Source organism: Sus scrofa, chromosome 7, assembly GCF_000003025.6.
Source record: "Sus scrofa isolate TJ Tabasco breed Duroc chromosome 7, Sscrofa11.1, whole genome shotgun sequence".
NCBI classification, from domain to species: domain Eukaryota; kingdom Metazoa; phylum Chordata; class Mammalia; order Artiodactyla; family Suidae; genus Sus; species Sus scrofa.
In genome coordinates this window covers 55809389-55824263 of record NC_010449.5, presented here as the reverse complement: position 1 = coordinate 55824263, position 14875 = coordinate 55809389, and the positions used below count along the sequence as shown (strand labels likewise).

Genomic DNA, 14875 nt, shown 5'->3' with positions numbered 1-14875 from the left:
CTGCCCACACTCGAGTGGAGAGAGGAGAAGGCAGGGCAAAGTACCTGGCACATTCCTCCCTGGCCTTGGAAGCCACAGTCTCCTGGAAGAGGGAGCCGTTGTGCTTGAAGAAGGGTGCATACTTCTCTGTGTCAGGCCCGGGGTAGATCCGCCGGTATCCCCCCAGGTGGGAATCCTCATAGCGCTCCTGGTCGAGCAGTGCCGCGTGGGAGAACTCCGTCTGTTCTCGCCTGGGGAAACCACGCTTGGGGTGAGTCAAGGAAGGACTACAAGAGTATTCAGTAGGGAAAGGAAGGCTGGTTAAGGCTTTGAGAACCTCCTGCTCTAGGCCTTTCTGGTTCCTGCCCAGCTGTAGCCAATCCCATCTGTGTGTAGCCATGAAAAGAGGTTTGAGGAGTTCCCCTTGTGCCTCAGCAGTAACGAACCTGACTAGTATCTATGAAAATGCACGTTCAATCCCTGGCCTTGCTCAATGGGTTAAGGATCCAGCATTGCCATGAGCTGTGGTATAGGTTGCAGACACAAGCCTAGATCCTGTGTTGCTGTGGATGTGGCATAGGCTGACAGCTGCAGCTCTGAATTGACCCTGAGCCTGGGAACTTCCATATGCTGTGGGTGTGGCCCTAAAAAGCAAAAAAAAAAAAAAAAAAAAAAAAAAGAGGCTTGGCTTTCAGAAATCTGGTTTTTATCTTAAGTGCAATGGCATCCACTTATAAACTGGAACTCCAAGTTATCACCATCCTTTAGGTTTCTGATTATAGAGTAGTATATGTTAATTACAGAAAATTAGCAGAGCAAAAAAGAAGATTAAAAACCTACAATCTTTCTGTGACATTAGCATATTGGCTATGAGCATGGACTTCAGGGCAGGACTTAAGTTTGAATCCTGGCTTTGCCACTCACTACCTGGTTCTTTTGTTATTCCTTCCTTCCATTCTTTCTTCGTGTTAGACACAAATGGGATCATACAACATTTTTAAATGGCTGCCTAGTATTCTAGTGATTCTATGATTGTACTTTTGTTCATTAAATCCAGTCATTTTCAACCTTTTTTTTCCCCCATTGAAAGACATTCACGTGCACAGTCCAGTCTTGTGGGTATTTACAGTTTCATGCACCTTCATTCACACAGGCTTTTTTTTTTTTTCCTTTTATGTCCACACCTACAGCATATGGAAGTTCCCAGGCTAGGGGTCTAATTGGAGCTGCAGCTGCCGGCCTAAGCCTCAGCCACAGCAACGCCAGATCCAAGAAGCATCTGCAGCCTATGCCACCAGTTGCAGCAATGCCAGACCCTTAACCCACTGAGTGGGGCCAGGGATTGAACCCGTATCCTTACAACAGACACTATGTTGGGTTCTTAACCTGCTGAGCCACAATGGGAACTCCTCAAGCTCATTTTTATTATAATTAACAAATTATAATTTAGTATCAGCAACAAATTACCATGTTTGTAACCCATCTTACAATTAAAACAACCATGGATAAATAATACTGATTTAAACAATGCTTTATTTATTTATTTATTTGTTTATTTGCTTTTTAGGGCTGCACTCGTGGCATATGGAAGTTCCCAGGCTAGGTGTCCAATTGGACCTGTAGCCACTGGACTTCGCCACAGCCATAGCAATGCCAGATCTAAGGCATGTCTGCAATTCACACCACAGCTCACTGCAATGCCAGATCCTTAACACACACTGGGCAAGGCCAGGGATCAAACCCACATCCTCATGGATACCGGTTGGATTAATTCCCACTGAGCCATGATGGGAACTCTAACAATGCTCTATTATTGAGTGACTAAACTATTTTCTGTGTTTCATACTTATAAGGTTTCTTAGGAAATAGTTTCTAGAAGAGTTCTGTTAAAAACAAAACAACAGCTAGTCAAACCACAGAAAGTGCCTTATATGCTAATATGAAATAGCTCTAAAATACATTGGTAAGCAGGATACAGTGAGTGTGAAAGTTATGCTCTTTTCTGGTTAGACTGGATAGATAAAGGGAGAAAAATAACATATAAAATACATATAAATGTGTATTAAATTTTTGTGAAAGTATACATATGACCCAGGGGACACTGATTGGCTCAGTGAGGAAAACCGAGTAGTGGAGGAGGGCAGGGGAGCGACTATTCACTGTGTGTCTTTTGAATTTGCATAGATGATACATCGCATATCACAGATGAGTCTACATATGTGATGTGTTATCTGTGCAAAAGATTATTTTTTATTATTTATTTATTTATTTGTCTTTTTAGGGCCTCACCAGTGGCACATGGAGGTTTTCAGGCTAGGGGTCAAATCAGAGCTACAGCTGCCAGCCTACACCACAATCACTGCAATGCCAGACCCAAACCATGTCTGTGAATACACCATAGCTCATGGCACCGCTGGATCCCCAACCCACTGAACAAGGCCAGGGATCGAACCTGCATCCTCACGGATGCTAGTCAGGTTCATTACGGCTGAGCCACAGTGAGAATTCCAAAAAATTGTTTTTAATAGCTAATCGGCCCCAGGCTGCCTTCTCTAGCTAGTATCAGGAAGGTAATAACAAAGAAGATAAGCTACACGACTAAACACCTGTCAAACCCCTGGAATACCTGGCTTCTCGCGGCTGTTGATGGCCCTGGAAAAGCCGCTCCTGGACTCGCCGCTTGTCCTCCTCTATCACCTTTCTTTTGTCACAGCCCCGGAGGTTGACAAGGGTCATGGCATCACAGAGAAGTGCATCCTTCACTTCTCTATCAAGGCGTGAGTCAGTGGTGAAGCTTGGAGAGTGGTTCACCTGTCGGGGGCAGTGGTGGTGGGGGGGTTGTCATTATCCATTCCCTTCCTAGACTACCTGAGCAGGTCTCCATTCTTACAGGCCCAGCTGGAGGGTCTAGGAGGGACATCCTGCTCCAGAGGCCTCAGCCAAGGAAGCTGGATGTTCCGACTTCCAAGGCCACAGGACTCTGTCGCAGAGATCCCTCCAACGCACAGGCTGGTGAGAGAAAATCAGACAGCCTGATTCTCACTATAGTGTCCTTAAAGGCTAGGCTTACATGAGGAACGCTTGGGATCCAAAACCTGGATTCCTATGCTGGAGGCCAGAGACCACCAAAATTGGATTTAGCAGGTCAACAGTGCAGATATCTTGGAGTTCCTGTCATGGCTCAGTGCGTAACAAATCCGACTAGCATCCATGAGGACACAGGTTCAATCCCTGGCTTTGCTCAGTGGGTTAAGGATCTGTCTGGCATTGCTGTGAGCTGTGGTGTAGGTCACAGACGTGGCTCGGATCCTGTGTTGCTGTGGCTGGCAACTGCAGCTCAGGAGTTGACCCCTAGTCCGGGAACCTCCATATGCCTCGTGTGCAGCCCTAAAAAGACAAAAAAAAAAAAAAAATGAGTGCAGATATCTCTTTTTTTCTCTCTCTCTCTCTCATTTTTGACTGCCCCACAGCTTATGGAGTTCCCAGGCCAGAGATCAGATCCAAGCTGTAGTTGCAACCTAAGCTGCAGCTGCAGCAATGATGGATCCTTAACTCACTGTGCTGGGCTGGGGATCGAACCCGAGTCCCAGCACTCCCAAGATGCCACTAATTCCACTGCACCACAGCGGGGACTCCCGAAAGTACAGATATCTCATGCCCTCTGCTAGTTCCTTTCCACCCCAGTGCCTCTGCAACCCCCATTCTCTGTTCCACCACTTGAGTACACTCCTGTTCCGGGTGTCCTGTTCAGGGGCGGACCTTGGTTTTGCAAAGCCAAGGAAATAATCCTCACCTCCAGAAGCCAGGGCTTCAGCTTGTGGTCCAGCAAGATGTCAAAACCAAGGATCTCAAAACAGGCACATGTACCTCCACTCAGATGTTGGGGAAAACAGGTTCGGTAGTTGTGGCGAAGAACAGAATGTACCGAGATGATGGTTTTGATGATGATGTCCTCAATGTCCCCCCACAGCTCTCGGGGATCATAGCTGTGCTCTCGAAGCCAGGCATTGAGCGTCGACAGCTTCCTGTGAAGCCCAGTGTTCAAAGGAAGACCAGTGGGACCAGGCTGTGGGCAGGAGGCTCCGCAACACTCACCCTAATTCCATGCCTAGGTTCCTGTGCTCCAAAGGGCTGCCACCAGCTTGGAGCAGGGTTTGGTTACTGGGTGGGGTCTGGGGATGCACTTGGTGGTCAGGCCCAGGACAGGGGTCCGTAAAGGCAGAGCCAGCTCAGCTTCCCAGAGTTGGTTCAGTTTCATGGGTTGCTGAGACTGTGGGACCAAAAGGCAGAGAAAGAGGAGAAAAGAGGAGGGCATACCTCTTACTGCCCATGGTGTCATCCTGGACAAAGTTCTCACTGTGTTTGTTGATGGCATAGTTGGTCAGGTGCATGCAGACATCATCCTGGGAAGAGAGCGGCCCTGCCCTGCGGTCTCCGACTGCTTCCCTGCAGCTCTCTTCTAGCCCTTCATCGCCTTTTGCCTAACCATCCCTCCCCAGGATGGTTCATCTCCTGCCCCTCCCCGCCGAGGACTGTCCTGTAAGCTCCTGGGGAAAAGAGTGTGCCCTTCCTGCAGGTAGAGCTTTTCCGTGGTCACCCCCCTCCCCCACCCGGGTGCTCCCCTCCCAGCCAGGTGCTCCGGTGCTCCAGGCTTCACTTCCTGTTCATGGGTGACAAGCTAGCTGCATGACAAGTGCCACAGAACCTCAGCACTCATGGCCGTAGAAGAGAAGAGGGTGTCACCCTGTACCCTAGCGCTGCCAGTTGGCCTCTTACCAGGTTGCTGTGGCTGGGCTCCACATAGGGCATGGTGGCAAAGCGAGCCAGGCCCTCTTCATACATGAAGATCCGAAGAGGGTCACAGGATGTGATCAGGACATAAATTCGCATATCAAACTTGAAGCCATCAATGAGGAAGGGCTGAGAGCATGCAAACCCACCAGGGAAAAATAATAATACAGTGGTCCCTCAGTATCTGCAAGGGATTGGATCCAGGACCCTCCATAGATACCAAAATCCTCGGATGCACAGGCCTCTGTATACAATGGTGTGTTCCGTATCTGTGGATACAGAGGGCTGTGCTTTTGAAGTACTTACTATGTCCGGTCAACTGTTGTTAAGTGCCTCAAATATATAACAACTCATTTAATTGTCACAGTAACCACATAAAGTAGTTACTTTTTTTTTTTTTTTTTTTTTTTTTAAGGGCCTCATCTGCAGCATATGGAGGTTCCCAGGCTAGGGATCCAATCCAAGCTACAGCTGCCGGCCTACACCACAGACACAGCAACATGGGATCCAAGCTGCGTCTGCAACCTACACCACATTTCGTGGCAATGCCAGATCCTTAACCCACTGAGTGAGGCCCAAGATTAAACCCGCATCCTCATGAATACTAATTGGGCTTGTTACGGCTGAGCCATGACAGGAACTCCCAAGTAGTTACTGTTTTAATGCTCATTAACAAATGAGGAAACTGAGGCATGGAAAAGGTAAGAAATTGGCCCAAGATCACATATCAGATTCAGAGCAAGTTGACTCCAAACCATGGCTCCATGCTGCCTCCAATAACGGGGGATAGCAGGAAGGGAAGGAGCCTAAACTGTCTTCCTCCTCGGCTTTGGGAGAGATGAGGCACCCCAGGGCTGGTTCTTCACCTTGGAGATGTACTGCTGGCAGATCATATGCTCTCCTGGCTTAATCTCCCGTGGATTTCGGGTGATGAAGATGCCACGTCCCTGACAGCCACTGTCTGGCTTGCAGATATAAGTGCGGGTTTTCCGCTGACGACCGTAGGACTGGAAGTCCCCATAGCTATGTGCAGAGAGGAGCTGGTCAGAACGTTTCTGTGCATGAGGACTGTCCCAGGACCCTGTGGAGTCCTTCCTGCCATCCAGTCCATGCTCCTCCTGGAGTAGTCAGTCTCACAACAAACTACTTTTTCTATCCTCCCTAGGTTCTTTTTGTTTTCTTTTTTTGACACACTTGCAGCATATGGAGGTTCCCGGGCGGGGGATTGAGTCCGAGCTGCAGGTGTGACCTATGCCACAGCTGCAGCAACACAGGATCCTTAACCCACTGCACTGGGCTGGGGATTGAACCCATGCCTCCACCATGACCCAAGTCACTACAGTTGGATTCCTAATCCACTGCATCACAGAAGGAACTCTTAACATTGTTTGTTTGCTTTTTATGGCCCCACCTGTGGCATATAGAAGTTCCCCAGCTAGGTGTCAAATCAGAACTACAGATGCTGGCCTATGCCACAGACACAGCAACGCCGGATCCAAGCCGTGTCTATAACCTACACCACAGCTCATGGCAAGCCAGATCCTTAACCCACTGGACAAGGCCAGGGATTGAACCCCCATCCTCATGGATAACAGTTGGTTTCGTTACCACTGCGCCACAGTGGGAACTCCTTGTTTGTTTTCAATAGTATCGTTCACATCCAATATTATATATTATAGCTGTACAATATAGTGATCACAAATTTGTAAATTTCCATTTACAATTATTATAAAATATTGGCTATATTCCCTGTATTATACAATATATCCTTATAGCTTATTTTATTTTATTTTATTTTGGCTTTTTAGAGCTGCACCGACAGCATATGGAAGTTCCCAGGCTAGGGGTCGAATCAGAGCTGCAGCTGCCAGCCTATACCTACAGCCACAGCAGCATGGGATCTGAGCTGCATCTTCGACCTACACCACAGATCACGGCAACGCCAGATCCTTAACCCACTGAACGAGGTCAGGGATTGAACCCCCAACCTCATGGTTCTTAGTTGGGTTCGTTTCTGCTGCACCATGACGGGAACTCCTAACCAGATGAAATTTTCTATCCCCCTGAGATATTCTAGGTCCTGGGGCCAGAGTCTGGTGGGAACTGACACGGGGAACCCTGCCCTCCCTCAGTGCCTCACCCTGGGGAGCCAGGCTTACTCACTCTGCTGGGAGGCACCAGGTGCGGGGGAAGATGTTGTACTCAGCGGGGTAGAGTTTCTGCATGCGGTTGAGGTTCCGAGCCAGCAGATCTTTGCGGCAGATTTCTGTCATGCCAGGGAAGTGGTTGATTTTCTGAAACAGAGCCAGTTGGTTCCACAACCCCCCAGAGTAATAGTATGTACCCCCATCAGAGTAATTTAGCCGACCTTACTATAGAATATGCTTCGTGTGGTAGCACGAAGACTTTTGAATTCTTAGGTGTAGGTTCAAGACCTATTATTCTAAAAATAAGAGGCTTTAAACCTCTATTATTTACTCTATCCAAGTAACTCTTTTATCAGACATATTTCTATGTTTCTAGGGGAGTGCTTGCTGTTATATTATTTATTTATTTATTTTGTCTTTTTGCCATTTCCTGGGCCGCTCCCGCGGCATATGGAGGTTCCCAGGCTAGGGATCGAATCAGAGCTATAGCTGCCGGCCTTTGCCAGAGCCACAGCAACGCAGGATCCGAGCCGCTTCTGTGACCTACACCACAGCTCACGGCAACACCGGATCATTAACCCACTGAGCAAGGGCAGGGATCGAACCCGCAACCTCATGGTTCCTAGTCAGATTCGTTAACCACTGCGCCACGACGGGAACTCTGAGTGCTTGCTGTTATAATGGGTGGTGAAACATATGCAAGGGACAGTGTTGGGGGTAAGAAGCTTTTTCAGAGTAGATGTATTAGTTGATCATATTGGAATCATGGGGCCTGGTAATCCCAGGTAGCAGTGGAGAAGGACTAGGAGGTCAAGGTCAAAGGCACAGGAGAGGTGAGCCCTATACCTAGTACCCTGAGGGAGAAAAGGAAGGTTCCCTAAGGCAGGTGAGAACCTTACCCCTTGGCCTCTACCCAAAACACACATATGCGGCAAAGTCAGCACTAGGAAACAGGGGGCAGGGAGCAGGGCGAGCCACGACTTTGGGCCTTCTAGCCACCTTATAACATGACACAACCAGGGATTAGTCCTATGGGAATACCTGGTGCGGGATACCACGGAGCAGATGAGAAAACATTTCTCCAAGAAGAAAGGAAGCTAAGCAGCAGCCCCAAGGCATGGAGGACACTGGCACCCCAGAGGGCACAGCACTGCCCTGGTGGCCTGCTGGAAATGTGAATGCTCCATCTCTGTGCTGGAGGGCCTGGTGCTCTCTGACTTTCCCCTTTTCTGAGCCTTGGTATTCTTAACATAAGGGTGTTTTGTTTTGTTTTTTAGGATTTAATGAGGTGAGAATGTACAAACACTTAGCAGTGTCTTACCTGTAGTTAGCCCTCAATAAATAACACTGTTACCCTCGTCTCACAACTGCTCCTTGCATGCCCCTTCTCTGGTCTTCTTGAGTACTTCTAGCAGGTCTTCCTCTCCCTTTCTCCCTTTCTCATTCTTCTCCCATGATTTATGGGACAGGTGACAGTCTCAACTCCCTGCCTTGCTTTCCCTCAACATAAATCTGTAGGCACTTTTAAAAAAATTTTTTGTCTTTTTTTTCTTTTTTTAGGGCCACACCCAAGGCATATGGAAATTCCCAGGCTAGGGGTCAAATAGGAGTTACAGCTGCTGGCCTACACCACAGCCACAGCCATGTGGGATCAAGCTGAGTCTGCAACCTACACCACAGCTCACGGCAACGCTGGATTCCCGACCCACTGAGTGAGGCCAGGGATTGAACCCGTGTCCTCATGGATACTAGTCAGATGCGTTACTGATGAGCCACAACAGGAACTCCTGTAGGCACTTTTAAATTATCTTATTGCTAACCACCACAAAGACCGAATTAGAGGATAACAAAAATACCATGAAGTAGTAATGTTCTTGGGCACCCTGGTTCATCTTTCCTGGCTTTCTTGCTGCTACCAAGGATGCCACACTAACTTTTTTTTTTTTTTTTTTGTCTTTAAAAGGCCGAACCTTCAGCATATGGAAGTTCCAGGGCTGGGGCTGAACCAAAAGTGCACAGGCCACAGCCATAGCCAAGCAGGATTCAAGCCACATCTGCGACCTACACTACAGCTCACGGCATCACTGGATCCTTTTACCCACTGAGCGAGGGCAGGGATTGAACCTGCATCCTCATGGATACCAGTCAGGTTCTTAACCCACTGAGCCATGATAGGAACTCCCCGCACTGACTCTTAATGGATGTGGAGTGCTAGGCTAAGCTGCTTAGAGGGCTGGATGGTTCAGCTGGCTCTTCTGTTAGCTCTGAAGCTGCCTCCTAGCTTTCCCCCTGAGGGGGCCAGCTGAGCACAGATGCTTCCAGGCCAGCAACAAATGTATTAAAATAGAATGTGCCCAGCTGCCACCTCCTTCAGATGACAAGTTCCAGAGACCCCAGAGGAGAATATTTCCATTGGTGCAGACGCCTATGGCCACTGCCTTTTCTCCTTTGCACAGGGGTACAGTCACCAGGAATGGTGGCCTCGGGTGCCTGGGCAGAAGAGTGGGAGGGAGGGGTCCTGCTGGGACAGTAGTCCCTTTAGGATCTTGGGTTGAGAAGTTGTACCTGAAATCTCTTCATGTCCATGACTCGTTCCAATGAGACAGAGCAGTCTGTCCAATACACAGTCCATTCTTCGTCCTCCCCCACCTCCTTCAGGCCACACATTTGAGCTGCACGACGCACTGTGGGAACAGGGAAGTCAATGGTGCCCTGGGGCTGTAGCTGAGTTGGGTCAGGACAGAACTGACCAGAAAGCAGGGTTCGAGAGGATGGTAGTTCTTTTTTTTTTTTTTTTTTTTTTTGTCTTTTTTTGTTGTTGTTGTTGCTATTTCTTGGGCCACTCCCGCAGCATATGGAGGTTCCCAGGCTAGGGGTTGAATCGGAGCTGTAGCCACCGGCCTACACCAGAGCCACAGCAACGCGGGATCCAAGCTGCGTCTGCAACCTACACCACAGCTCACGGCAACGCCGGATCGTTAACCCACTGAGCAAGGGCAGGGACCGAACCCCCCACCTCATGGTTCCTAGTCGGATTCGTTAACCACTGCGCCACGACGGGAACTCCGGATGGTAGTTCTTACCTCTGCTTGGCAGTGTGGTTACCACTGCGACAATTCCAAGTTCATGTGGCTGTCAGGGCCCCTCCCAAATCTGTGGTAGAAAACTAGAGCCTGGCTCTCTGTTCCTGTCAGTCCTCTCTCTCAGTTAGGATGGTTTCTGGCCTGCAGAGCTGACCCTCAGAAGGGGTCACATTTGCGCCTCACACTTTGGGGGGCCCTTTGCAGAGATGCCAGGGGGATAAGAGGGGAGGAAGAAATGGCAGACCTAGCTAGTGATTTTTAATTGCTGAAGCCCCCTCAAAAGCTGCCTTGAAAAAACATTTTTTTAAGGTTTTTTTGTTTGTTTTGTCTTTTCAGGGCCACAACCACAACATATAGAAGTTCCCAGGCTTGGGAGTTCTGTCGTGGTGCATCGGAAACGAATCTGACTAGTATCCATGAGGATTCGAGTTCAATCCCTGGCCTCGGTCAGTGGGTTGGGTATCCAGCGTTGCCATGAGCTGTGGTGCCGGTTGCAGACATGGCTTGGATCCCGAGTTGCTGTGGCCGTGGCGTAGACCAGCAGCTGCAGCTCCAATTCAACCCCTAGCCTGGGAATTTCCACATGCCAAGATGTAGCCCTAAAAAACAAACAAACAAAAAAAGTTCCCAGGCTAGGGGTCAAATCTGAGCTACAGCTGCCGGCCTACACCACAGTCACAGCAATGCCGGATCCAAGTCCTGTCTGCGACCTACACCACAGCTCACGGCAACGCTGGTTCCTTAACCCATCCAGTGAGGCCAGGAACTGAATCCACATCCTCAGGAATACTAGTCGGGTTTGTTTCTGCTGAGCCACAACAAGAACGCCATGAAAAAACATTTTTAACCTGGTCTCATTTCATCTCCGGTAAAATCCAGGAAGGGTAGGACAATGGTGACTTTGTCATTTTTTTTCTTGTTAGCTAACTATGGAGATTCCCACCCTACTGCTGAGAATAACTGGAACAAAGAAGTCTCAGCTGCTGGTATATAAACCAGGGGACACAGTCCAGGTTATAGGCCAGCCTAACAAGATCTGGCGGCTGGGAACAGACTGGGGGACCAAAACCGAGGGAAGCCCTAGGTGCTGTCTGTGTGTAGTGGTGTGAATGACAAGCTGGGTGCTTACCACTCTCATACTTGCAGTTGGTCAAGTTGATGGCCAGGGGTCTGGAATGGAGGAATAGCACACATCAGGCAGAGCTGGGCACCCAGATGAAGAGACACCTAACAGATTCACAGTGCAGCTCATTTCCTCTAGAAGCCACTTAAAGGAAAGACCAGGACGAAGTAAATGTGCTAAAATTCTAAACTAAGCCATCTAAATGGTTCTGAATTTTGTTTTTGTTGACTAACAACCTCCTGTATTTCCTGTCCTCCCTCCCAGGCTAAAGGGAAGACTTTGGACCCCAGCTCAACTGAAGGGCAGGGGGCGACCCTCTGGAGCTGGACAAGTGAGGGGGTCCAGGGAATGGTCACCTGCGTTTCCGCCTTCTCTTTCTCCTTCCAACTTCTAAGTCATCTAGGTCAGTTGGGATGATTTCCTTTGGTATTTTCTTGGCTATAATAGATAAGGGAACTCCATTCTTAAACGCATTACAGTCAGCCTTTGAGAGTGCCTGTTGAGAAGGGTTAGAAGTGACGGTAACATCCTCTTTAACACATTCCTCCTCGGATTCCTCTTCTTCAACACAGTCTTCCTCTGACTCACTGGTCTTACAGGTATTTGGTTCCATCCTCTTAGATTCTGAGGGAGAGAGGGGTGGGAATGAGATGTATATGACTTCCCTCCGGGTCCAGGAAAACCAGCAGGAATCCACCCAAGGTCCTTCATGGTGTTATAAGGGGATGCGGCTGCTTTTTTTTTTTTTTTTTTTTTTGTCTTTTTGTCTACTATAGAATGGGATGCTAATGTAGATAATGGGGTCTGCGGGATGCCTACGAGATGTTAGATTTGCTGACTAGCCCCAATCATCCAAGATCACTCCATACAACACTTTGGGGTGCATGCAGGAGCTGAACTGAGCTGGCAGCCATGAGCACAGATTTTTTGGTTCTTGAATGTGATGGGGGATGGCTAGGGCGCTGGGGTACTTTTACTTTTAAAATAAAGCTGAAAGCCAAAGGTTTCAGCTTCTCCATATACACACACTGGGGCCATTAGGGGCCAGGCCCTAATGGCCAAGATCACTTGGGCTCTTATAGCGGAGGGAAAGCCCGCGGCCGACACTGCCCACCTGAGGTGCGGGAGAGAACTTAGGGGCTGCTGGGTTCGCCCCTATCGGCTCGGTGCTGGACTCTGCTGGTCGCTCATGTCCGCCCTTCGGCCGGCTCCTGCTCTTTCCCGAGGTTGATGGGCCTCCGGGACAGCCTCCTTGCTCCACAGGACAGGCTGTGCCCGCCGAACGCAAGGGGGAGCCCGCTCCCCACCGCCAACGGGGTGCGCGCCTAGCTCAGAGACCGCGGCGGCGGCGGGCGGCGCCTCCGGAAGCAAACCGGCAGCCACCGCCGCCGTCGCCAGGGACACCAAGGCGGCCCCTATTGGAGTAGCGTTCTGTGGGCGTGGCCTCCCCGAGAACCACACCCACTTGTGTTGCCCCCGAGGCCATCTTGGGATGTCGCCAAAAACGTTTGCCCTTTGCGGTGGCGGTGGAAGTGCAATCACGCCCCTGGCGCTCGAGGCTTTTTCTGGATGCATCATGGAACTTGTAGTCCTTCCGCTTTCTCACGTTTGCAAAGCTCCAACCCCAACCTTTCTTGACCCCCGCAGGCCAATCCTCGAATTTGGGCAACTTAGCGTTAGGGACAAACATTTGGTTGCGTTTCATTTTATTTATTTATTTTCTTTCTTTGTTATTATTTTTTTTAGTAACTATGTCTTGAGGACAGCCGTTATTAGCACACATGCCCTCCACTGCTCCTTCACTGTTGCCTCCCCTTCCCGTTCACTATCCACCATCACACTTCCAGCAAACTTGGCCCAATCTGTCACATCAAGATTACATGGAGTCCTCCTTGTGGCTCAGCTGTTTAAGAATCCAACTAGTGTGTATGAAGATGCAGGTTTGATCCCTGGCCTTGCTCAGTAGGTTAAGGATCTGGTGTTGCTGTGAGCTGTGGTGGAGGTCGCAGATGTGGCTTGGATTCCGAGTTGTTGTGGTTGTGGTGTAGGCCTGCAGTTGTGGCTCTGAGTCAACTCCTAACCTGGGAACTGTCACATGCCGCAGGTGTGGCCCTCAAAAGCAAAAAAAAAAAAAAAATTATCCCCTCGAAATGCTTTGGAATTCCCTGTCTTCCTTCCAGGATGCACATTTTTCTAACACTTTTAACAAATATTTAATGTTCCAGGCACTGTTCTAGAACCTGAATCATCACTTCTTGCCTGAACTGTCACCATTCAGCAACTTTTTTTTTTTGTCTGCTGCATGCAGCTGGCTTGATGTGGGATCTCAAGTTCCCAGACCAGCCAGTGAAAGGCCACAGCAGTGAAAGTCCCTAATCTTAACCATTCCACCAGCAGGGAACCTGCCTGTTCAACCACCTCTTCATTGGATTCCCTGATTCTTTTCTTTCCTCCTTCATTCATCCATCCATTGATTGCAACTTAAGTATTCTCCCTAAAATGGAAATTTATTAACCCCAATTAAAAACTCTTCAAGGTTTTAATTAGGGGTTAATTTTGATTACCTTAGATCAAGACCAAAACCCTTTAGTAAGAGACCCTCTCAAAAAGCAAGCAAAGAGGGGAGTTCCCACCATAGCACAGCGAAAACAAATCTGACTAGGAACCATGAGGTTGCGGGTTTGATCCCTGGCCTCACGTAGTGGGTTAAGGATCCAGCATTGCCGTGAGCTATGGTGTAGGTCACAGTTGCAGCTCAGATCTGGTATTACCGTGAGCTGTGGAGTGGGCTGGCAGCTGTAGCTCCGATTAGATTCCTAGCCTGGGAACTTCCATATGCTGCAGGTACAGCCCTGAAAAGCAAAATAAATAAATAAAAAAGCAAGCAAAGAGGTGAAGAGACTCTGGGATGGATCAATTCTTCTTACCTCCCTATTGTGGTCAAAGCCCAGAGCTCTGAGTACAACGGGTCCCCCTAAGTGTTCCATATTCAAGGGTAGAAAAAGCTTCCATAAATCCCCTTCTTGATAATTCAAAAAATATACATGGCTGAGAAGTACCACCATAAAGAAAACCAATTTGACTTTTGTCTTTTTACATTTTCTAGGGTGGCTCCTGCGGCATATGGAGGTTCCCAGGCTAGGGGTCTAATCGGAGCTGTAGCTGCTGGCCTACACCAGAGCCACAGCAACGCTGGATATGAGCCACGTCTGCAACCTACACCACAGCTCATGGCAATGCCAGGTCCTTAACCCACTGAGCAAGACCAGGGATAGAAGTCACAACCTCGTGGTTCCTAGTTGGATTCATTAACCACTGAGCCACAACAGAAACTCCTAGACCTTTTTTTTTTTTTAACTTTTTGTGGAAAAAAGTATTGGAGGCCAGAGAAGGCTTTCCTCTAGAATATTAGTCTTAAGGAAAAACTGGGAAAATAGTGGTATTTGGACTCATCACCTTGGACATGAAGTCCACTGTGCTAGATAAGTCATCTGCAGTCCGTTCAGAGGGTGATCAGGCAAAACAAAGTGATGTTATGGGAGCCTCTACTTGCAAAGGCTTACAGAAGAGGCGTCACGCTGAAATGATTCCAATGTGCCAAAAACATGAAAGTGACTAAAAACTGTTAATAGAAATTTAAATGTTAAACTTTTTCTTTTCTTCCTTCCTTTTTTTGTTTTTGTTTTTGTTTTTTTTTTGTTTTCTAGGGCTACACCCACGACCTACGGAAGTTCCCAGGCTAGAGGTCGAAT

The 14875-nt window shown here is 48.6% G+C and overlaps 1 protein-coding gene across 2 annotated transcripts; it reads right to left on the bottom strand.

The window, feature by feature from the left end:
- Positions 3521-13847, bottom strand: LOC100625251 (tubulin polyglutamylase TTLL13-like). 2 transcript variants are annotated; one of them, XM_021098985.1, is made up of 9 exons: positions 12238-13847; positions 11480-11747; positions 11130-11170; positions 9483-9601; positions 6934-7064; positions 5637-5793; positions 4756-4899; positions 4297-4382; positions 3521-4004 (listed from the first exon to the last, which is right to left on the bottom strand). In XM_021098985.1, exons 2-9 carry the CDS (start codon positions 11734-11736, stop codon positions 3644-3646), a joined length of 1296 nt encoding a protein of 431 aa, XP_020954644.1. In that variant the 5' UTR covers positions 11737-11747; positions 12238-13847; the 3' UTR covers positions 3521-3643. The 2 variants fall into 2 exon arrangements, with proteins under 2 accessions (XP_020954644.1, XP_020954645.1); XM_021098986.1 differs by lacking the exon at positions 4297-4382 and adding an exon at positions 4075-4249 and having other exon boundaries at positions 3873-4004; positions 12238-13845.

Coding starts and splice junctions, on each gene's coding strand:
- LOC100625251 (XM_021098985.1), bottom strand. CDS start 11,736: ATGGAACCAAATACCTGTAAGACCAGTGAGTCAGAGGAAGACTGTGTT. Junction 7,065..9,482: donor TGGACATGAAGAGATTTCAG/GTACAACTTCTC, acceptor GCTCTGTTTCAG/AAAATCAACCACTTCCCTGG. Junction 4,900..5,636: donor GCCAGCAGTACATCTCCAAG/GTGAAGAACCAG, acceptor GCATGCTCTCAG/CCCTTCCTCATTGATGGCTT.